This window comes from Tachyglossus aculeatus, chromosome 10, assembly GCF_015852505.1.
Source record: "Tachyglossus aculeatus isolate mTacAcu1 chromosome 10, mTacAcu1.pri, whole genome shotgun sequence".
NCBI lineage: Eukaryota > Metazoa > Chordata > Mammalia > Monotremata > Tachyglossidae > Tachyglossus > Tachyglossus aculeatus.
In genome coordinates, this window is record NC_052075.1 from 32,841,242 (window position 1) to 32,865,484 (window position 24,243).

The 24,243-nt window shown below is 43.6% G+C and overlaps 1 protein-coding gene across 1 annotated transcript in view; it reads right to left on the reverse strand.

Annotated features, from left to right (window-relative positions):
* Window positions 1–2,826: 2,826 nt before the first annotated feature.
* Window positions 2,827–24,243, reverse strand: part of TMEM168 (transmembrane protein 168) — a 34,276-nt gene continuing 12,859 nt past the window's right edge. Inside the window, exons 3-5 of the mRNA XM_038752498.1 lie at window positions 13,369–13,511; window positions 11,701–11,975; window positions 2,827–6,302 (exon numbers count right to left, since the gene is read on the reverse strand). Of these exons, the coding sequence (XP_038608426.1) occupies window positions 5,755–6,302; window positions 11,701–11,975; window positions 13,369–13,511 (966 nt within the window). The 3' untranslated portion in view covers window positions 2,827–5,754. The remainder of the gene's footprint in view (window positions 6,303–11,700; window positions 11,976–13,368; window positions 13,512–24,243) is intronic.

A 24,243-nucleotide genomic window follows, 5' to 3' on the forward strand; every position in this document is an offset into this window, starting at 1 on the left:
CACAATGTTAATGGTCTGACTTTCGCCTTGTTTGGCAATAGATCCACTCCAGGCGTTACACCCCTAGAACTTGGGGAACTTTTCTGTGGGACTACGAGGATCTCTGCAAATTTATCTCACCCAACCAACCTCACACCTCCTTAGTCTCACATTTCTTACTTTCTTCACATGGAAGAACTACAGGCCCTTAAATCAACATGACAATCATCATCTTTCCTCCTACATCCACTTCCTTTAACTTTCCTAGTACGAACCCAAAAGTGTGCAATCATCATCTTTGACAATTTCCTGTCATACTTCCCGCATTCAGTTTGTCTTTAAATCAAGTTGGTTTTTTCTCCACAGTATTCCCGGGCTTCCCCTTCCTCTCTCTAAACTTTCAGCCACTATCCGGTTCATGGTTTCAACATCTCCTGGTAAGAATCAAGCATTCACCTCCTTTCTGGTTTCCCCATCTCTAGCCTTTCTCCTCTTAAGCCTATCCTTCACTCATCTATCACATCTTCTTTACCGAATGCTTTCCAGCATGTAAGTTTCCTCCTGAAAAAACCTCCAATGGCTTTTCATTTTCTTCTTACCCCTTTGCTTTCTTCACATGCTAGCCCCAAATCACACTCTGCTTCTCCCAAGCCAACCTCCTAAATGAACCAGTCTAGACTCTCCCAACACCAACATGTCACCCAACTCTGTTGTACTGCACTCTCCCAAGAACTTAGTACAGTGCTCTACACACAGTAAATGCTCAATAAATATCCCTGAATGATTGATTACACTCTTCCCCGTGCTGAGACTCTCTCTCCACTCACATCCACCAAGTTCCTCCTCTCGTTCAAAGACTTCTTTGGAAAGCTTCTCCTGCAAGAGACATTCCCTGATAAATCTCTCCACCTCCCTAGTCATGTCATCTCCATTAACTATCCTTAGCACTCCTAGTCATGTCATCTCCATTAACTATCCTTAGCACTCATCTGGATATCTGTTTAACATTTTACCCACTGCTTGGCACATAGTAAGCGCTTAACGAATACCATCATTATTATTATTACCCTCAATAATGGGTCCCTTGCTTGTTTTGTGCTTCCCAGGCACTTCGTACATTGCACCAAGTGGGCACTCAATAAATACTTTTACTTCTCCTCTCACTTTCCCATGATGGAGGGGGGCGGTTGGTGTGAGTGAAACACGCTGAAGTAGGGAAATGATGCCTGCTGCTGAAGAAGATTTTTTTCTGACCAAAGAACCCTCTAAGGTGATAGCGTTTTGGATATGTTCATCAGGAACCCTGAAAACAGTTGGTTAATGTGGGCAGCAAAATCCCCAGAAGCTACAGAGGCAGCTTCTCTGGTAGCCATCTGATGGTGGATGGCACTGAGGCATGGGACCTATGCTGACAGCACTTTGCCCATAAATGGGTTCTATAAAAAATTATTGGACGCATTTAAGTGTGTGGCACTCACATGCCTGTGAACACACCAGGCAGAAATGAATGTGATTGGGGCTGTGCAAGCCTCTGGTTGCTATCAAATATTCGGTCCTGAATTCTCAGGCTTGATGGTTGTCCCTGACGGGAGCCTTCATCCATTCATATCTATTAGTTATTCTCATATTCATTTTCTTCTTTGGTTTTAACCAGTGGTACCCTTCTTTCTAATTCATGTATACAATTTATATCTGCTGGTCTCTCCAATTAGACCGTAAGCTTTAATAACTGACTGCAAGCTCTTTGAGGGCAGGGAGCATGTCTTTTATTTTTATTGTATGCTCCCAAACTCCGATTACAGGAGCCCAATAAATGCTAACGAATGAATCCTTACTGCATATCCTTTCCAGAGGCTAATAAAATCATTAAGAAACAAGAAGTATCTTCAGAAACAAATGAGAATGGCTTTTATTGCCTGGTGATGACAATGTGTTTATTTTCAGGTGGTCAACCTGACACACCTCTGGTCAGAATTTTACTAATGCAATACAGCTGGAAACTACGCTATGTTGAAAAGCTTAAACTTTCTTATAATTTCCTTCTACTGCAATTTGTGAAAAGTTAACAAAGAAACAAATAAATCAGGATTTGAATTTATCTGCAGTTTCTCAATTTAGATTGCCAGTAATTCTGTTTTTTTTCATGAATCACACATTGCTTTCTCTGCAATTTACTTGTGGTTAATGTTATATCCAATTTCCCTAATCTTTTTTCAGTACTCAGTCTTTTCTTTTACTGAGTCATTTATGGTTGCTAAAGTCTTCAGTTGAACTATATACTTCTTAGGGGGAAGCAACACACAACTGAAAAGCATATTAGCACTATGGTGCAGGGGTGTTTGGGCACCTATTTGTAAGGTGTCTTCAGCCTAGTCAATATTTTTTCTTGCCTAATTTAAGAAATTGCACAAATTCATTTCTTAGAAATATGAAATGTGCCAAGCTTTTTTCAACCAGAGTTGCATAATTCTGCCTTTGAAAAATAATCTGCTTGCTGTGGACTAAGAAATGGTTATTCTGTTTTGCAAAAACACACATAGAGCTGAAAGTACTTCACCCTTTTGGACTTCCATATCTGCTGAGAACCAAAATGCTACAGCCATAGATGACATATATTTAAAGACATGTAAGGCAATATTAGATCCCACCTTTTTGCCGGATTTCAGTTGATAATAAAATGGCTGCAGGTAATGGCTGATCCCACCTAAAAGACCAAGTTACAATTATGAAAGAACCAAAATTAGAGGCCAGTATCCAAAACGGCAAATATATTTAAGAAAAACATTACATACGTTCCTTTATAAATAGGATCCAACATAAGGAGAATCTAGTAGGACAAAAGCCCAGTGAAATTCAAATATGTTTTTAATGAACAGTCTCTTTAAAAGTATACTCTTCTAAGAAAACGCTGGTTGTAAAGTGGCCTTTCTGGAAACAGGGCTTTACCACAACACCGTGTAGTTGTGAACGATGGAAACGCAGGAAGTGCGAGCGACGGAGCTACGGAACGGCGATCCAAGCCATCACGGGAAGAACGGCTTCGTCTTGTAATAAAAGACAAGTACCAACTTTCCAAAAGGATGACTGAAAAAATCGAAACAGGATAGATGACTTGGGGCTTTGTGCGTGTCACCTACGCTCCACCTGCCAATTCTTACAGCCTCTGCTCGCGGACCACTCCAGTCCCACCTCAACAACCCGGTTTGAGGGGAGCTGTCCAGTTACGCTGGATGGAGCAGCTGATATCGGTGAGGTGGAAGGTTTGCTTTAAGGTACCTGAAACCGATACCGAAGGATCTGAAAAATAATAACTCTACAGTTATATCTCTTCCTAGAGAGTACGCGGAAGTACGATACCTTCACCGACGACTCAGTATATTCAAACCTCCATCTTTCTTTTTCTCTAATTCCCTGGACGGATCACTTGGCAAATATACTGTTTCTCACTGGGCTTCCTCTAATCCACGGTGCAGCCTCAATAACATTCCCAGAGCTGCGGCTTCTAGCTGAGTCTCGGATGAGAGATCTCGCTTTCTTTGGCAGGAGTGATTCCAAACCCGGCTCCAATAGGCAAGGAGCTCAAGTCACACTCCCTCAGCATCACTTTCTTGACCTAGGGTCTCCAGAAGCAGCGCTACCCGCCAGAATTTATAAAACTTATCAAAAAACAACCGAAAGTATCTTTGACTTTAAGTGACTCGAAACATGTGATTCCTGTTTAGTCTTTGTCTTCAGAAACATATCTTTGTGGCTACAAGAGCGACAGCTCGAAACATAAGGCTGTGGGGAAATTTGCCTTTCTGTTGCAGAGAGACACTTTCTTGTTAAACTACTTTTCCTGATACAGGATCTTAGGGGGAATTTGCGGAAGGATGTTTAGCTTACTGGATAATTCGGCTCTTGGGGTAGCCACTAGTTTGCCTCAATTCCACTACCACAAACTGTCTAGTCTCATTACATGGCACTTTCAAATCATTCCTCAAATCGGCAAAATATTTTTTCAACAAAGAGCCGTCCACACTCAAAAATAGAATGACTACTCTTAAAGCCTAAAAGAGGGATATGTCAAGTGTCAGAGGCTGGGAAAATTATATCTTGGAAAAAATATAATTTGGCCTTCCTTATCCGAGTATTTCAGGCAAATGGGATTTATTTTAGGGCCTGACATAACTGAAAAATTCAGACCATTGTGTACACCTTGAGGCCTCAAGGATTTAGCCTGCATTCACCCTGACTCTTTTCAGTTGCTTCAAACCATAACAGCAGATGTCATTAAAAACTTAAAGAAATGGATCACAGATTGTCTTAGACACTAGGAAAACAATGTCTAAGACAGTGCATTATGCTTACTAACATACCCCACATGAAAACGTGAAGGGCCCAGAGCAGTGATTCAGGGAAAGGGGTGTGTGTCCTTTTCTGACATATTACTTAAGTAAATCCTCAAGAGGAGGGAAGAGACCAAGGTCGAGGCACTACTTGATTTCTTGGAAGCTGAAGAAATGATCCTTCATTATAAGGAACTTCCTAATTTAAATAAGCAGCAGTGGCAACAGACCCCAAAATCAGACATTCACCTGGACCTCAAGAATTTGACTACTCACTGTGCTAGCTAAAACCTACCTGGTATCTCAAGATTAAGAATATGAATGGGACCTGAGGCATGTGACTGGAGACTCCACAGCTGCCCGATCTCATTAGGCAGTGACAGATTTCCTCAAAAACATGCTTAGCCTAAAGCTAAAACTTACTTTTGGCACCATCACAACTGCCACGCTGAACAGACTCCATGTTTAGGGCAAAATCACCTCCCCCTTACCTGTTTTAGCAAGACAGTGCTACAAATACATTTGCAATAAGATTTAAAAGAGAAATTTTAAGGGAGGATTGCTGAGTGTCAATAAGGTGGAAAATCCTTTTCACATACAGCTCAAATCCCCACTTGGAAAATACGTGATCTTTCCAAAGCACCGTCTATGAACAAAATCTGCATCCAGGAACTTTTTTTTTTGGCACGAAAACCATTAAATAACCCTGAGATAACAGCCCCGTAAGGTTACCCAGTTCCTGCGATCAACATATTGCCCGCTGCGAAGGCAGGAGCTGCCTGCGTGAACTGTCGGGATCGCTAACCAAATGGATCATTTTGGGTCCTTGGGAGCCTTTCTAATACTTTCAGATTTTAATCGTGGAAATCAGATCCAGCAGACATTTGAGCCAGGCCGGTCTGCTTAGTCTTTGTGACTTAAAACTGGTGTTGGGAAGAAGAGTCATTCCCAATTCCCATCCGAGGGAGAGTGGGTTTGCGATCCTTTTGCGACAAGAGATTCGACTCAGTCTGTGACTCTAGTCCCAGAGGAAGGCCTTTCATGGCCACAGTGGTCCAACAGCGGTAGCCAACTACCCCTGCTCTTCGCTAATCCAGCAGCTAGACAAACAGGGCCTGAGGGGTGATGCTGGTGAGTTCTGAGCAGGGAAAGCGGACTGCTTTCTGAGCAATGAGCTTTCTAGCTCTCCAAAGGTGTGGTGACCTCTAATAGATCTTTGGAACTTGCCCTAAACTTGAAAGCAAGTCCGCTACACGAAAACCATTTTTAACAGCAATCGATTTAGATTCCAATCCCTTGCATATACTGCGACTGCTTAAGATAAATCAGTGGGGGCAATGGAAGTAGCAGAATATCATCCGAAAGTAACAATGGCCATTTAGTTGCGGTTGATTGCGAGGACACCCAGATAACGTCTCCCAGATCACGTCCCACCTCTGGTTCCCGATTATGATCGGACAAGTTTGAAGCCTTGTCCCGTGTCCAGCACGGCAGGAAGAAACCAACTCATTTTAAATCTTTTTAAACACCTGAAGCAAACTCTGCACACCCAGAAAAGATTCAGACCACAAAACCAGTTTGCTAAGTGCACCAATGGATAGGTAATATGGGGAAAGTAAAGCATCCAGTGCTTGGCCATATCGCTTCCGGTTGGCAAATGAAGCGTATAGTCACTCCAGCGTTTGGACACCCCATACGCCGCTTTCACGGTACGTCCCTTTTCGGTCCAGCTGATGATGTTGTTTGGGTTACAGTTGTATTCTACCCACTCCTTGGTGAAATCGCCTAGCTGAACAGGGTCGGCTTCTTCAACGTCCACCACTTTGGCCATCGTTGCTCCTTGCACCGCAACATACTGGTCATCGACCTTTCTGACTGCCTTAACCCAAGGCGTGGAGTTCTCGCAGTCTAACACAATGAGGAGTCGGGAACAGGAAGACCCATTCTTCTCTCTCCACCATTCTAAAAGGGTGTCCAGGCTTAATACGTCTCCCCCTGTAAGAGAGAAAAATTCAACCGATGAAGCACGGCAGTCTCTTTTAAGGCCTTCGGACAGATCACAGAAACTCTGACTTGCCATCTTCTTGAGAATTTACAGTGGATGTGGAGAAACAGATTGGGGTTTGTGTTGGTATGACTTCTTCAAACTAGACTCAACCACTTTTGAATCAAACAACTGACTCCATTTGCTTTAAAACAGATATATGGAAGAACTGTCATAGCTCTCTGATAACTGGACAGCAGAAGTTACATCGGGGTAATCTGTTCTGAAAATATCTCTGGTGCACTTCATTTGACTAAATTAGCAGCTCTCCTGTCCTTGTTTTGGGTATTTCTATTTAAAGCTGCCCTGGTCCCAAAATTCAGCTGAGGATCAGGGCAGTGTCCCAGCAGAGGCCCAGAGAACCCACTTTTCTGGCAAAGCAACACCCAGCATGGAGATCTCTTTTAAGTCGCGGTTAGTTACCCTAGCTAAAGAGTCCTGGCCCCCTATAATTTAGGTTTCTGGGGCAACTAGGCAAAACTGCTATCTACCTCTATTAAATTTCCTCAAAAAGAGGAGGTATGGATTTCAAGTTTGGGATTTCATTTTGCCTCATCCTAAACTTTTCCCAGGCACTGATCAGAAGACCTCTTTTAGGAATCTACAAGGCCAATCAGATCCACCGGGGGATTTTCACTAAAATTAGGAATGGATGTGGGCAAGGCTTGAATGACCTCATTGGTGCCAACCACAGATCCCTCCCCCGGTTCCTTTTGAGTGCAGAAATTTCTGGTTTGGTGTACTCTCCTGGCTCCCAGAGGGCAGGTCTTCCTCTGACCGCAGGGTATGCCAAGGGCGAAGGGGAGGAAAACAGGAACCGATCATCGGAAATGTTTTAGCTTTTTCACAAACCCTCAAACAATGGGTACCATCATCTCAACGACTCGAAAGCCCAGGCATTTTGCTGCAGAATCTAAGTCTCCCTCAGAAACTGCCGTTTCCTTCACGGAACAAGTGAGTCAACGGATCCAATACCACAGACAACTATAATCCAGTGCTTGCCTTTTGCATTCAGTCAGTAAATATGACCTCCCAAGCTGTTCTACGCCACATACTTCATGCCGGACCTGCCTTTCATTCATCACTACGTCTCAGCACTAACAATGAACAAACCTGGTTCGGGACCTACAAAAAGAGTCTCTCACAAGACACATTTCAGCACAAAGAAAAACAGTGTTGGTGACGCACTACACAACCGCTGAAGCTTCCAGAACACATCCCATTCTCGGCTGCGGCCAAATGCTCCGTTTCATTGTCGCCAGCTTTCTGAACCCCTCCAGAGGTCCGAGGATGGTATGGATTAGCTGAGCTAATCACCGGCTGTTCCATCTGCCACAAAACATCTCTGTCAGACAAACTCCGCACAATTATTTCAACAAACACCCTTCAGGGCAGAAGGCTGGAGACACTCTGCGGCTGCTCTCGCTTCTCTGAAGTACCGCTCCCCTTCATTTAGATCTCATTTCATTATAGCATGAGCAAGCCATTGCATTCTACCGGCTCCTTTCTTCCCTATTTGGTTTGCTCTGTGTTTCTGCCTGTCTACGTAGAGTCTGGATTCTGGCCGAAATTAAATGCTGCCATTTAGCCCAAACTGCTGGTAGCGCCCATTTTATTTCCGAAACACATCACAGACTGCTTTCCCCATTCCTTCCCAGCAGTGAACAAGGTCTCCATCTCCCTTTTGGGTTTCAAATACTAGGACTCGCAACCACTTTCTTTCACCAGCAGCGAAGCTTTCCACTCGCCCCTGAGACCTAAAGTGGAGTCCACTGCACTCTGGTCCTCTTCTAGGAGGATAATCATCTCTATCAATTCATTCCGACCGTGATATCGGCAAGAAATTGAATCTGCCTGTCTTGAAGATGAACCCCTCTATAATGGTAGTACCTACTTCTAAGCACTTCAAAATGTCCATGAAAAATGTCCTGATTATAGTCAGGCATGCAATTAGAGGGAAGATGTTGCTTTAAAATCTGTTTTTATCCTTGACCCCTAATTTTTTTCCCCTCAGGGCCCCTCCACTGGCAAGCCTGTCTGTTTCCTCCTCCTCAAATGTACTCAAATTCACACTTCACTCTAGTGAAATCTTCATCTAGCAAGCCTAACTTGCGCTTCACTTGTTCTCGTTTGACATTCAAACTTGTCAACACTGGCTAAGGAGAGTGCTTTGTTTATTATTCTGCCCACTTATCCCATCACTATTTTTAAACGAGACTCTGAAGGAAAAAGAAAAACTGGGATTACTGATGCGGTCATGCCAGATTTCAGAAATCAGGCCTCCATTTTATTTAAGAACAGGACAGTTCGTTGGACTCCCAGTGAGCCTGCCATTTTGAACCTCCCTCTTCCTCCCTTTCAAGGTGCCGACTTGTGAGTAGTCATGGTACAGACCACAGGGTTTGAAAAAGAGCCCTCAGTGCAACACTGTGGAAAACAAGTGACAGGGAATTATAGGTGATAATAATAATATTAGTTAAGTGCTTAGTATGTGCCAGGCACTGTACTAAGCTCTGGGGTAGCTACAAGATAATCAGGTGGGATACAGTCCCGGTCCCACATGGGGCTCTCAGTCTTAATCTCCATTTTAAAGATGGGGTAACTGAGGCACAGAGAAGTGACTGGTCCAAGGTCACCTAGAAGACAAGCTGCAGAGTTGGGTTAGAACCCAGTTCTTTCTGACTCCCATGCCCGTGCTCTATCCATTAGGCCACACTGCTTCTCAGGTACATCAATCAATCAATCAATCAATCGTATTTATTGAGCGCTTACTGTGTGCAGAGCACTGTACTAAGCGCTTGGGAAGTACAAGTTGGCAACATATAGAGACAGTCCCTACCCAACAGTGGGCTCAGTCTAGAAGGGGGAGGTACATCACTTAAGCTTTCATTTTGGCATGAACCTGAACATTTCTAAACCTTACCTTTGAGGGAATGATACTGCAATTTATCTATAATTCTAGAAAACAAGACCCCTATTCTACCCTGACTTATAAATAAGTCAGTAAGTATGCTGCCTTATTTTTCAATATTCAATCGATTTCAGAGACTGTTTTTACGGACTCCCTCGGTTCTTCTCTGACTCCAACCCACACTTCTGATTTTCAGCTACTCTTAGCTTCCTCTGCTCTTTCCCAGGAGCTATCTTCTTCTAGGGTCATTGATCTATTACAGCAACCCTACTTCGAATCTTTCTCCTTTCCAGTCCCATCTTAATAATAATACTTTGTCAAATGCTAAGTGCCAAGCTCTGTTCTAAGCACTAGGTTAAATACTAGATAATCAGGTTGGACACAGTTCCGGTGCCACATGGGCCTCACAGTCAAGGTAAGGACAAATAGGATTTAATGCCCACTTTACAGATGAGGAAACTGAGCCCCAGAGAGGTTAAGTGACTTGCTCAAGGTCACACAGAAGACAAGTGACAGGGTCAGAATTAGAACCCAGGTCTTCTAATTCCCAGTCTTATGCTCTTTCCACAAGGCCACACTGTTTCAGCCTTCAAATATGGCTCTCAAACACATTTCACTAATAACGCCCATTGTTAGAGACACCCATTCAAGAGAAAATGAATTGGATCAAATTTAAGGGAACACTCCCTTCCCCACCCTAAGAGACACATTTGCCATGCTTAATGAGACCAGTGATCTAAATGGACCAAAAATTCCCAAGTGATGGCATATTTAGCATTCCTGAAAAACAATGAAAATGAGACACCTGCATGAAATTTGTTCCATCTTTCCAATAATGCTGGTCTAGAAAGATCCCTTTCTCCAAACTCCTATATTAATAATAATAGCAATAATAATGATTGTGTTTATCAAGCGCTTACTATGTGCCAAGCACTGTTCTAAGCACTGGGGCAGATACAAGGATATCAGGTTGTCCCCTGTGGGGCTCACAGTCTTTATCCCCATTTTACCAATGAGGGAACTGAGGCACAGAGAAGTTAAGTGACTTGCCCGAAGTCACACAGCTGGCAAGTGGCACAGCCAGAATTCGAACCCATGACCTCTTAGTCACCCTTCAGATGCTATCAACAGTTTAAAATGGAAATTTATTCATTCAATTGTATTTATTGAGCACTTAATGTGTGCAGAGCACTGTACTAAACACTTCAATACCTTTTCTCCCTCATACTTAGACAAGCCCCATAAGGGCCAGGGACTGTGTCCGAACTGTTACCCTACATTATCCAGAACTTAGTGCTTGACACACAGTAAGCACTTAACAAACACTATTATTATTTTAAAAAAAGAAAACACCCCTGGATGTTTCCGCTTTTTCAAATACAAATGGCAGTAGTGGAAATCTCTTCTCATTTCTGGAGTAGGGACTATACCCAGTTCTACTATTAGGCAGGGACCTGCCTTCCTGAAAAAGCCCACATTAAAGAAGACTTGTATGGAAGAACTCACACCTTCCACCTCCACACACATGCAGACCTTTAGTTCTGAAACTGCAGTATTTTATAGCTAAAAAAACTCCTTTAGTTGGATAAATATTCTCTAATCTTGACAAAATTGTAGGTAGAATATATAGTGATATGCCCAACTTGATGTGCACACAGAGTTGCCCTTTAGGTGAGTAAAATAGGGACAGAGTTGAGGGGAGTGGGAGGGGAAGCCTGCAAACATCCAAAAGCCTGTTAGATGAGACTTAGAATTTCCGCCATTCACAGAAGTTGGGTAATTTTTAAAATACACACACAGGACTTTCAGTATTGGAAACCTGGGGGTTCCAGGGATCTATTACTGATCAGATTTTTTGAGGGACCATTTTCGTCCTTAAATTGTTCCATTAAGCAACCTTTCCTGGAAATTAAAAGGCTAGTTTTTAATCTGATTTACTGAAGCCACATCTTCTCCAGAAGGGCTTCCCTGAATAATCCCCCTCTTTCCTCTTCTCCCACTCCCGGGTCGTCCTGATTTGCTCCCTTTCTTCCCCCCGCCTCCGGGAGTCCACCGGCAACCAGCCCCACAGCACTTAGGTAAATATCTGTAATTTGTTTATTTATATTAATGTGCTTCTCCCCTCTAGACTGTAAGATCATTGTGGGCAAGCAATGTGACTGCTTATTGTTGTATTGTACTCTCCCAAGTGCTTAGTACAGTGCTCTGCACACAGTAAGTGCTCAATAAAACTGAATGAATGACATTTTCCATGTGATGCTCCAATGCCAGCTCTATAAAAAAAATTAAACAATCAAAACACAAGCTTGATTTACCATTAGCAACAGAAAATACCAAACCTGGAAAATTCTGCCTTTCCACAATATTCATCTTTTTTTCAGATAAGTCAGAGGCACGGACCCATACCATTTTCAGTACAGAAATACAAAGCATATTACCTGCTAGGGCCCATTCTCCTGTGCCATGGGAATGACCACTATAATATAAAATGTAAGTATCGTGTCTGGGGCCATCCAGAGTCCGCAGTTCCAGAAAAGACTTGAGTTTGGAATGCAGCGTGTCAAATGAAAGTCCGCTCGTAGAATAGTCACAGCCGTACGTTTCAATCATGTGATACGCAAAAAATCGCTGGATAGCATTAAGCATGCCTGTAGACCTCAAGTTCAACTCCTGCACGTGGTCAGGTGGGAGAAGCGTTGGCTGCCCGTCTGGGCTGAGGGGAAAAAAAGAGAAAAAATGTTGGCTTAGTGTCTGAAGGATCATTCGCTTTCTGAGTTTACAAAGAGACCTGCTCGTTATATTGACTTGCCCTTTCCAACACTGCTTTGTAAAGGCCGTGAGGGAATTAGGTTGATTAACTAAATCTGCAAGTGTAATGAAGTCATTTTTAGGAGACTCCCTGCATTCCAATGGTGGTACACGGGCAAAAGGAAAATTAGAATCTGGCTTCTCAAAGGGCACCCTGGCAAAGCCAGAGAGAGGTCCACGCTCCAGGAGGTGGAAATCCTCTTGCCCCTTCCACCATACCCACTGGTCAAATCAAGGCCTGGCACTGATGCGCCTTTTGAATCTGACCTAAGCAGGGTTTCTTGAGGTAATGTTTTTGGTTAAAGAATGAATGGTCAGAGGAAAATCAAAGTTTTGGGAATAAAACTTGGAAACACAAAATGGAAAGTCTCGTCTTTAAATATCTATTGATGTTTACCCATCACTCAATTAGATTAAAAAGGACTTTTACAGTACCAAGTGCTCCAAATCTGAAATATCACGAAGACTGTAATCGAGGGGCCAGAGAAGGATTTTTGGCATATACTAGCACTACCATAAGTACAGTGCTCTGCACATAGTAAGCGCTCAATAAATACGATTGATTGATTGATTGATTGTATCTATCCCCCTTCTGGACTGTAAGCCCGTTGTTGGGTGGGGATCGTCTCTATATGTTGCCAACTTGTACTTCCCAAGTGCTTAGTACAGTGCTCTGCACACAGTAAGAGCTCAATAAATACGACTGAATGAATGAATGAATGTCATAAATTTATCTTGAAAAAGTAAAAAAAAAGTAAATCACTTGATTTAAGCTGCACTAGTTGCACTCTTTCAAGAGCACCCAATCTGCATGAAAGCCTTTCTCTAACAATTCTGTAGACAATTAAAACACAGTAATAGATTGCTACATGGTTAGTTCAGTGACAAAAACATGCTGCTTCTTTGAGCAAAGTACTATGACTATTCACATTAATTTATGACATCAAAAATAACTACACGACAGAGGACAAAAATCAGCTAACTTTTTAACACAGGTTATAGCCGAATAGTTTCAAATATATTTGTTAAAAGAAGAAGGTCTCCTTAAAGAAGTCACCTTAAGGAAAATCACTAATCTTTTCTAAGCCCTAGCTAATTAATACTCCAACCAAATTCACATAAAATATCTAAACTGCACTAGCAGCACTTCATCATTACTCAGAATGGGAGCTCTTTAAGGAGTAGGGAAATTAAACAATGGAAATCATCTATGCTCAAGAACAGGGCTTTCACTTTAAAACACTGTTATCTCTCAGGGGTGGGTCAAAACTTTCAGAAACAAAGTCGGGTCACCATACCTGCAGAAGTTGGTGGGGATCACAATAGCGTACCCCACGCATGTTCCTCCTAAACAGTTTCCCAGTTCATGGAAAAGACCGTGAGCCATGGATTCCAGGGGTAAAACAACGAGAAACATGCTCAGGAAAATTCCATTGTTTGGCTAGAAGAAAGAAATGCTATGTTTTCAATCAATTGCATTTACTGAGTGTTTACCGTGTGCAGGGAGCTGTACTAAGTGCTTGGGAAAGTACAATATAAAAGTTGGTAGACACGTTTCCTGCCCAGAATGAGCTTACAGTCTAGAGGGAGAGACAGACATTAATGTAAATAAATAAATTACAGATACGTACATAAGTACTATGGGGCTGAGGTACGGGTGAATAAAGGGAACAAATCCAAGTGCAAGGGCAATGCAAAAGACAGTGTGAGAAGAGGAATTAAGTGTTCAGTCAGGGAAGGCCTCTTGGAGGAGATATGCCTTCAGTACGGCTTTGAAGGTAGGGAGAGCGACTGTCAGTTACGAAGAGGGCGGGTGTTCGTGTCTGTTTTCAAAATTAAATCCTCCAACAGCATCCACCCTCCATCCTCTCATGCAGTTTGTAAGCTTTTCACTTTGTTGCTCCTAAATGCAAAACACCAGTCTCTTGCCCCGTGGCACGGGAATATACCTTGTTTTCCTCCATCACATTGTGGAAAGCTTGTGCAGAGTGTTGCTGTCCTACTCTCTAACCTACACACATGTGTTCAGACACCAAGGCTCACTGTATCCAGACAGGCTTACCCTTGTCCAATCATATGCACCTTAATTCCTTAACAACCTGGCTGAAATATACATGTGTTAGAGCAGAAACTTACAGAGGAGGTGGGGATGGTAAAGTCACGTGGTTTTACTGGAAAAGTTACCATTTGTATTGGGACCCCCAATTTTCCTGCAAATGTTCCGAAACGGCCTGATGGCTGTGAGAGGTAAATCCACGGAAATTTAAGCTTTTGTAACAACAAAAATGGATTCACCTTTTCTCCTTCCAAGGAGCTACAGGTGCAGCACCTACCAATTTGAAATGGAAAACAATCTTACGGCAGAAATATTTCAGATATCCTAATAGTACAAATGACGGAAAGGGAGACAGGAAAAAGAAAAGAAAGGAAGGGAAGAGGCATGGGGTGGGCGGGAAAAAGAATCTTGTGGACCCCCAGCTCAACTGGGGTTTGTGGGAGCCATCTGATGATTGGGGCGGCCTCCTGCCTCCCTGCTGTTGGTGGGAAAAATACCAGTCCCAACTGGAACACGAAGGGAGTAGAAGACAACCTGCCCCCGATTTAGAATGCGATTGTTTGGATCAAAAACATCCCTCCCTGGAATGGTGAGGAGGCCATGGAATATTCACTCTCAGCAGTAATGCACAGCTATGTTGGTTGCTCTTAAACTGCTGGCTGGCTAAATTTACCCCACTATTTCTTTTCCTGGGTGCCTTATCTCCTCCGTCCCACTTTTGGATTGTAAATCCTTTCTGGGCCAGATCCAAAATCCTAGCACCATACTCCAGCGTGTTGTATAATAATAGTACTACCGATAACAACAATAATAATATTTACTGTGCTAGGTGCCAAGCACCGGACTAAACACTGGGATGGATACAGGGTAAACAGACTGGACACAGCTCCTGCCCCACACAGGGCTCACAGTCTAAGTAGAAGGAAGAACAGATATTGGAATTCCCATTTTACAGATGAAGAAACTGAGGTGCTGGTGTTAGAATCCTTATCCTCCGACTCCCAGGTTCATGCTCTTTCTGCTAGGTCACACTACTTCCTCGCAGGAGTATAGTGTTTTGAACACTGTCAGGACTTAACTTGCTCTGATTGTATTGTATCTACCCCGCTGCTCAGATCACTGTAGTAACACATAACAAATACCAACGTTATTATAACAATTATGAATAACTACCAAAATTGCTTTTACTAGTGGTGACAACTACAGAAAACAGGCCAACACCCTTCGTAAAGGCTATGAGGCTACAATGCACACTGAAATTGGAGTAACTGGCAAAGACTCACTGCTCCACTAAAAAATACAAATTTATTCAAATGTGGAAATGGTGAAAGATAAGTTGAATTCCATTATAAATCACACACATTTTGAATTTCTTTAATCAACTAATTCCTTCTAAGATTCCGTCTAGATTTGCTCTTGTATATGTGTGTATATATATATGTATACGTGTGTGTGTGTGTGTGTGTGTGTATGTGTGTATATATATATATATATATGTGTGTGTGTATACATATATATGTGCATATATATGATTGTATATAGTCAGTAATGCAGAGCACGAGGGGAGGGGGCACCTCAGAGCAGACCCAAAGGATCTGGGGGAGGGGGAGTGAAGGTGAGAGAACCTACCGTAAGGAGCCCAGTAATTCCAGCCCAGTAATTCCACCCGAGTTTCCTCCTTTCCCAACTTTTCCTCCTTCTTGGAGTTCCCCCAGACCAGTTCTTTCCACGGCCTTTCTAGTCCTCCCAAGAAACAACTGGAGGGCTGACAATGATCGAATCCCTGATCCACCAACTTGAGTTCTGAGAGCTAATAGCCTTGTTATTTGGTTTGGTAGATAATTGTTGTCTCTTGTTACCTGAAGACAGCATCCTTATTCTGTGGTGTCAGTACCTAAGACTTTGATGCAATTCAAAATTGGCCCTATTTTCCTAGCCACGTAAGTCCTCGGGGAACTAGCTACCTCCCCTGACCCCCGTGCCCACCCCTCACCCCCCTACCCCAGTGCTTCTCCCAGACTGGTTCCCAGGGCCCTGCTCCTGACATGCCCTATGCACCGCCAAGCACAAGGGGCTAAGGTGCTGCAACGCTCTTCCAGCCTCTCTCTCCCCACCAGGCTGCTACACAAATCCACCACAATTGCCACTTTCACACCACAACAACCACGGTCCTTGGCATCTTACTCTACTGTACCGCCACCCCGCCTCACCAGGATCCCGTGATGGCTCTCCTCTGCATGACTCTCCGGTGGTCCAAAGAGCCCACCCTGCACCACTCTGGTGGGACAGAGAAAAATATGCAGGTAATGTGTCTATTTATTGTTATACAGTACTCTCCCAAGTGCTTAGTACAGTGCTTTGCACACAGTAAGCACTCAATAAATACAACTGAATGAACTGAATGAATGAAAACCGCCGCACCCTGGCATCGCCTCTTCCAAACCTCGGGAAGATCAGTGCTGCTACTGTAGAAGTCACCTGTATATATGTCTATATGTTCGTACATATTTATTACTCTATTTATTTATTTATTTATTTTACTTGTACATATCTATTCTATTTATTTTATTTTGTTAGTATGTTTGGTTTTGTTCTCTGCCTCCCCCTTTTAGACTGTGAGCCCACTGTTGGGTAGGGACTGTCTCTATATGTTGCCAATTTGTACTTCCCAAGCGCTTAGTACAGTGCTCTGCACATAGTAAGCGCTCAATAAATACGATTGATGATGATGAAGTCACCGTGGCCTCGGTGGTGACCATGGACACGGAGATGTGGGAAACCTGAAATTCTGCTCCGCTAGCCACCGTGGTTTACCAATCTTTGTTTTTGTCTCTATATTGTCTTCGGTGTTTTGTTTCATCTTTCCTTATATATCTGTCGCCAGTACCTTCTCCCTATTTTTAGATTGTGAGTCCCCCTCAAGGGACAGGAACTGTAACTAATTATAATAATTAATAACAATAATAATGGTACTTAAGTGCTTACTAGGTGCCAAGCACTGTTCTACGCACTGGGGTAGATTCAAGTTAAGTAGGTTGGACACAGTCCCTGTCCCATATGGGGCTTACACTCTTAATCCCCATTTTACAGATAAAGTAACTGAGGCCCGGACAAATGAAGTGACTTGCCCTAGGTCACATAGCAGACATATCGCAAAGTCAGAATTAGAACCCAGATCCTTCTGAATCCAGGCCCGTGCTCTATCCACTTAAGCTAATTCTCACCTGGTATTGTGTATCCCAGTGCTTAGTACCATGCTCTGCATACAGCAAGTGTTTAAGAAATACTATTATTCACATTAAATACGGGGCAGAGAAAACTTTTAAGTTTCCAGGCCAGTTACTCTTAGTCTATACAACTGTTTTTAATAACCAAATTATAATCAGGCACCGTGTACAATATTAAGTATGAAATTGAAGATGGATGTGGATTCTAAAATTGGAACCTAACTACGAAGCAGTTTATAACCTAGCCGTGAACTACAAGATAAAGTTCGAACTGCCTATCAGTTTGCAAATGACTCAAGTCAGAAGCCTAATTAAATAATTTAAAATTTCAATTAAATTGTTAATTGGCACCAGCGTCATTTAATACGCTTACAGCACCCAAGACAAGTGATAGTATGGAAGGAACTCAGCTTACAACAACTGATTCGGGAGCAGTTTTTTGAGATGACTTCGCCAGTCTTTTCTGACAAACCAACGTATGGACGTTATGACTAGTGAAACAAGTTCTCAGAGGAGAATCACAAAGGGGAGTTTTCCAAAGCTTTACCAAGTATTGAGGTTTCAGAAGAGGCCTCCAGAAGTTCAAAAATGAAATTTCAAGAACTGTCCTGGGGAACTTTTTTTTCCTACTAAACACATTTCCTTTATCAAATTTACTCACCAAGAAATCTATACTGATCAGGAAAGTCAACTTTGTGACTGGTAGTTGCTTACAGTTGCTTTTAGACTGTGAGCCCACTGTAGGGACTGTCTCTATATGTTGCCAATTTGTACTTCCCAAGCGCTTAGTACAGTGCTCTGCACATAGTAAGCGCTCAATAAATACGATTGATGATGATGATGATGTTGGGTAGGGACTGTCACTATATGTTGCCAACTTGTACTTCCCAAGCGCTTAGTACAGTGCTCTGCACACAGTAAGCGCTCAATAAATACGACTGATTGATTGATTGATTACAGGAAGTTTTTGATCAATATCTTTGGGAGGGGTAGAGGGGAACCAGAGCTCACCACATACAGGTTTGGGCAGAGCTTCTCAAAGCAAATGCAGAATAAAAGAAAATTTTATCTCCATTAGTATGAAAACCTGGAGTCAATTAATATTAGGATGAACAAGTATCTGATTATCTTGGATTATCTCTCAATTACTCAGCTAAAATTGCCATTTTTTCTACCAGGAGGAATACAAACAAGTCAGTTTGAGCACGGCTTGGCACGCTCTAAAATTCAGACCCTGGATGGCCGTACTTTGAGCCGAACAGATGGCACACACGCCTAGGTGGGGCCAGAATGGATGAATGTGGGATCATCTGTCGGTCCCTGTTCAAAAAGCTTGGATGGTCCTGGCATTCCCAGCCTTGGACTGCAGCCTGACCAGCAGCTCATCGCTGACCTTGGACTGCCCATTCCATTTCAGTGATCCTCCGCCAGCCCAGGCAGGTGACAGCCAGGATGACTGACACTGCTGGAATCCTTTCTGGATAGTTCTTTTGGGTTGATCCTCATTCTTCTCAGTTTGTTCTGAACCCTCCCGATGTGTTTCAGTTTCAGACAATAAGCTAGAGAACAGGCAGAGGAAATGTGCGCAAAAGAGTTTTGCCTCACTGTGGATACCCTCTGAGGCCACTCTATTCAGCTGCATCCCCACTGAGGGAGGAGACACCCCATTTGGCATGAAGACGAGTCGGGCAGCTCTTGGTCTGGAATGGAAATCTCTCTTTATACCACAGATGAGCGGCCAGACCCTGATTTTTATGTATTGATTCTGTATGTATTTTACTCCTGTCCTCAGGACATGAGTATATTTATATTTGTCTATTCAATTTATTCAGCAATTTCCTCCTGGGACCCTTGCGCAGTATACTTCCTGCTCTACCTTTGTTCCTCCTCCTCCAACTTGTGAATATTTTCTGGCTTTCCTACTAGATTTTTAAACTGCTCGAGGGCAGGCAAGGTGCGTCGGGGAGTGATGACAGTAAATACTTACAAGCGTTTGACAGATTGAAGGGCCTGCCAGTTACAGGGCCTAAATCAGGACCCGTTTGAAGGGGGTGGTGGTTAAGGTGGGATAAGAGAGTGGATTTCAAACAGCTGCGATGGCAAGACTCCAGCTCCCCCTGCATCACCGGTGTCTGTTTCGCTGGCTCTTCCTCTCATTCCCTGAATGGGTTTCCCACGAAACAACATTCTGGGTGCCCGTCTCTTATCCCCTTCTACTCCCATGGCTTCAACTACTGCTTCTAGGTGGAAGACCTCCAGATCTCTACCTCGTTAAGCCCCAACCTTTCACCTCCTCTGCAATCTCTCCCTCGCTCTTATCTCCGGGATAGCTCCACAAGGATGCTCCGCCGACTGGCCCACGGAGCTCATTATGTCTAATGAAAGCCTCATCTTTCCTCCCAAATCCTCTTCTCTACCTACTCGTCTCATTACAGTTGACAACACCACCGTTCTCCCTTGTCTCTGAAGCCCATATCCTGTGGCATTATCCTGGAATCAATCCATGCTATTTATGGAGTGCCTTCTGTGTGCAGAGTACTACAGTGCTTGGGAAAGGACAGCTGAGTTAATAGGTAACATCCCTGCCACCAAGGAGCTAGGGAAGGAGACAGATACTAAAATAATTCACAGATGCGAGGAAGAAGGAAAAGGGAATATGTACATAGATGATCTGGTTTTTAATCCTGGCTCCGTCATTTGCCTTCTGCGGGACCTTGGGCAAGTCACTTCTCTTTGCCTCAGTTCCCTTGTCTGCTAAATGTGGATTCAGTACTTTTCTCTTTCCTATGAGCTCCATGAGGGACCTGATGATCCTTTATCTACTCTAGCACTTAGTGGTTGACACATAGTAAGCACTTAGCAAATACCATAATTATTACTATATGTGCTTCAATTGTACAGTAGGTAAGGGAAGCCTCTAAACGCCATGGCAGCCCCAACTATTTAAGAGGCCCAGAAGTGCTGAAATGGCAACTGGGCAGAATGTAACCCCTCTCTTTCTCCTCTCACATTTAATCTGTTGCTAAATCCTGTTGGTTTCTCCTCCACAAGGATCCACTTCTCCCTCTTCATCCAAAAGGCCACTATGTGGGTTCAGGCCCTTGTCATATTCTGGTTTGTGACCACTGAATCAGCCTCCTCAATAGCTTCCCGATTTGCAGTCTCTCCCCCTCGCCAAAAGAGTACCCTGCAGACAGTAAGTGCTTCTCCATTACTACTGATTGACTGACTGATATACAATAGCCTCAATCTTCAATTCAGGATGCTGTCACCTTTTTAGAACTCTTTTATTTGAAAGTCCCCGGGCAGGGCAACCGCTTCTCAAGTAGAAAGATTTTTGCCCTCTTTCACACACTGGCATTGCACTTCCTGCTTTCAAACACCAAGAATTGATAAAATGACTGTTATTGTCTCCTGGTTTCTTGGAAACATTTTAGAGAACATACTAACCCCCTTCTTTGTCCTGAGGCTGTGATGGTGCAGGGAAGTTCCAATTGTCACATCTGTACATCTGCTGGGCTTTCGCCTCAAGATCACACCAAGAAGTCACTAGATTTTTTAATGGTATTTGTTAAGTGCTTACTATGTACCAAGCACCGTTCTATGTGCTAATTCAAACACAAGCATAAATACCTGGTCACTGCCCTGGTAAATGTTACAGCATTTTCCCTTTTCCCATTCCCTCCTTCCCAGCAACCTCTCTTTTTTACTTCCCCTGTTCCTATAGCTTCCTCCACTAACAATGAGCCTATGGAAAGATGATAGCTGACCTCCAATTGACTGGGTCTTAGAATTGGACTGTTTGTGCTCATTCCGATGTACAACCAGATAACCTGTGTTATCCCTGTAGATGGCTGAATTCTGCAAAGTAACTGACAAGCTTCTACCAGTTGGCTCAAAATGGGGAAGCCATTTAAGAATTACCAAGTAAAAACAAAAGCTCTAATAAAAACTTAACCAACCCAAAATCCTCCTAAAGTTTTGCCAGGAAATAAGAGAACACCTGAAGTGAGGAGTGCATTAAAACCGATGGCAAGAAGTTTGTTTGATGCGGTGGTGGATGGGAATCCACTGGAGGTTCTTGAGGAGTGAGGAAGCATTATCTGAAAGGTTTTGTAAAAAGTGATCCAGACAGCAGAGTGAAGTACGGACTGGAGGCGGGAGAGGCAGGAAGCTGGGAGGTCAGCAGGGAATTTGAGGCTGGATAAGTGACTGGATTAACATGGTAGCAGTTGGAATGGAGGGGAAAGGGCAGATTGTAGTGATGCTATGAAATTTGAACTGACAGGATTTAGAGATAGATTCAATACACGGGTTGAGTGAAAGAGAGGAGTAATTGATAACGCCAAGGTTGTGGGCTTGAGAGACAGGAAAAATGGGGTGCTGTCGACGGTGATGGAAGTCAGGAGGACAGGGTTTGGGTGGGAAGATAAGGAGTTCTGTTTGGAACATATTAAGCTTGAGGTGATGGCAGGACATCCAAAAAGTGTCTTGAAGGCAGGTGGAAATGCGAGAATGCAGAGAGGGAGAGAGATCAAGTCCGGAGATGTAGACTTGGGAATCAACTGCACAGGGGTGGAAGTTGAAGGTGTGGGAGCAAATGAGTTCTCTAAGGGAGTGAGTGTAAACGGAGGATAGAAGCAGACCCAGAACTGAACTCTGAGGGACACCCACAGTTAGGGGGTGGGAGGCAGAGAAGGAGTCCACAAAAGAGACTGAGAATGAGTGGCAGACAGACAGAAGGAGAACCAGGAGAGGAGAGAGTCAGTGAAGCTGAGGTTGGATAATGTTTCCAGGAGAAGGGGATGGTCGGCAGCGTGGAAGGCAGCTAAGAGGTCAAGGAGGATTAGGATGGAGTAGAGGCTGTTGGATTTAACAAGAAGGAGATCATTTGTGACCTTTGAGACGGCAGTTTCTGTGGAGTGAAGGGGACGGAAGCCTGATTGGAGGGGGTCAAGGGGACAATTGGAGAGGAACTTGTAAACTGTAAGCTCACTGTGGGCAGGGAATGTGTCTGCTTACTGTGGTACTGTACTCTCCCAAGTGCTTAGTACAGTGTTCTGCACACAATAAGCGCTCGATAAATACAACTGAATGAATGAATGAGAGAGGGGTTGTAGACAACTTGCTCCAGGAGTTTGAAGAGGGAGTGGGGGCAATAAATGGAGGGAGTCGTGGAGTCAAGGGAGGGTTTTTTTTAGGATAGGGGAGACATGAGCATGTTTGAAAGCAGTGGTAAAGAAGCAATATTCAAACGAACATTCATTTTATTCTGATTCCCTGCTTGTAAACATGCTAATCCTTGTCTGCCCCTTCAGAGGATAAGCTTCTTGTGGGTAGGCAATATTCCACTTTTCTTAAAATTTCTCCAGTGCTTAGTTCAGAGCATTACCCTCAGCAGGAGCTCAACAGAAACACCATTTTGATTACATTCGGTAGAGGCAGTCCAAATCGACAATCCAGAGAAGACTCAGAGAAGGATCAATCAATAGTAGTAGTGTCAGTTGGACTCCTTTCTGATTTATTTTAGCGTCTGTCTCTCCTGGTTGATTACCAGCTCCTTGAGGGCAGAGATCATGTCTACTAATTCTAGGTACCCTCCCAGGTACCTACTATTGATTGATCCTTCTTCCTTCTCTACTTGTTTGCCGGGAACAAAAAGAGAATTGTTGATATCTGTGTAATCACCAGCGGTTTGAAGCACATCTTTAATTTGGTCTCCGAATGAAGTACATGTCATGCATATATATATATGTTGACATATATACGATGTACTTCAAGTTACTGGTGACTAAATACCTGCACAAACACTTTCCTGTTTGTCTCCAGCAAGGGAAAAATCAAGGCTGAAAGGCAGGATGAATCAGCTACACGAGTACCCCCGCGTGGGCTGCCGGAGAGCGGGGGAGCAGGAAGACAGGCCGGGTTATCACCTCGCTAGAGAAAGTTAATGCATTTTCAACAGGCCCGTGTTTTGTTGGCTTGTGAGAATTGTGTGTAGTCCGCTGAAGTTGCCGGAGGAACAAGCACTTTCCTAAAGAGTGGGTTCTTCTAGAACATTCATTTTCACAGAGGGCTTTGGATAGAACGTGACTGCAGAACCTCCGAACATTGTCCCAACAAGGCAGGTGCGTCTGGATAGATGATATGGTGTCTAAAGAAGCGACTACTCGTACGTGCCATTTGTCTTATGCCATCGAGCTGTCTCCGACCCATAGCGACACCATGGACACACCTCTCCTCAGAATGCCCCACTCTGCAGCACTGCTCTAAGCGCTGCTGTGGATGTGTGCATGCGTTTGTGTGAGTTTGCGTGCGGACGTGAGCGCTTGTGTGTTGATGGGTGTGTGAGTGTGTATGTGAGCTTCTGCTGGTGAGTAGTAGTGACCCCCTCTCCCATCCCCCCCATCTTACCTCCTTCCCTTCCCCACAGCACCTGTATATATGTATATATGTTTGTACATATTTATTACTCTATTTATTTATTTATTTTACTTGTACATATCTATTCTATTTATTTTATTTTGTTAGTATGTTTGGTTTTGTTCTCTGTCTCCCCCTTTTAGACTGTGAGCCCACTGCTGGGTAGGGACTGTCTCTATATGTTACCAACTTGTACTTCCCAAGCGCTTAGTACAGTGCTCCGTACACAGTAAGCGCTCAATAAATACGATTGATGATGATGATGAGTATGGGTTCGTGTGAGTTTATGGGGGTGTGTGGGCATACGTGTGAAGCAGCGTGGCTCAGTGGAAGGAGCCCGGGCTTGGGAGCCAGAGGTCACGGGTTCTAATCCTAGCTCCGCCACTCGTCAGCTGTGTGACTTTGGGCAAGTCACTTCACTTCTCTGGGCCTCAGTTCCCTCATCTGTAAAATGGAGATGAAGACTG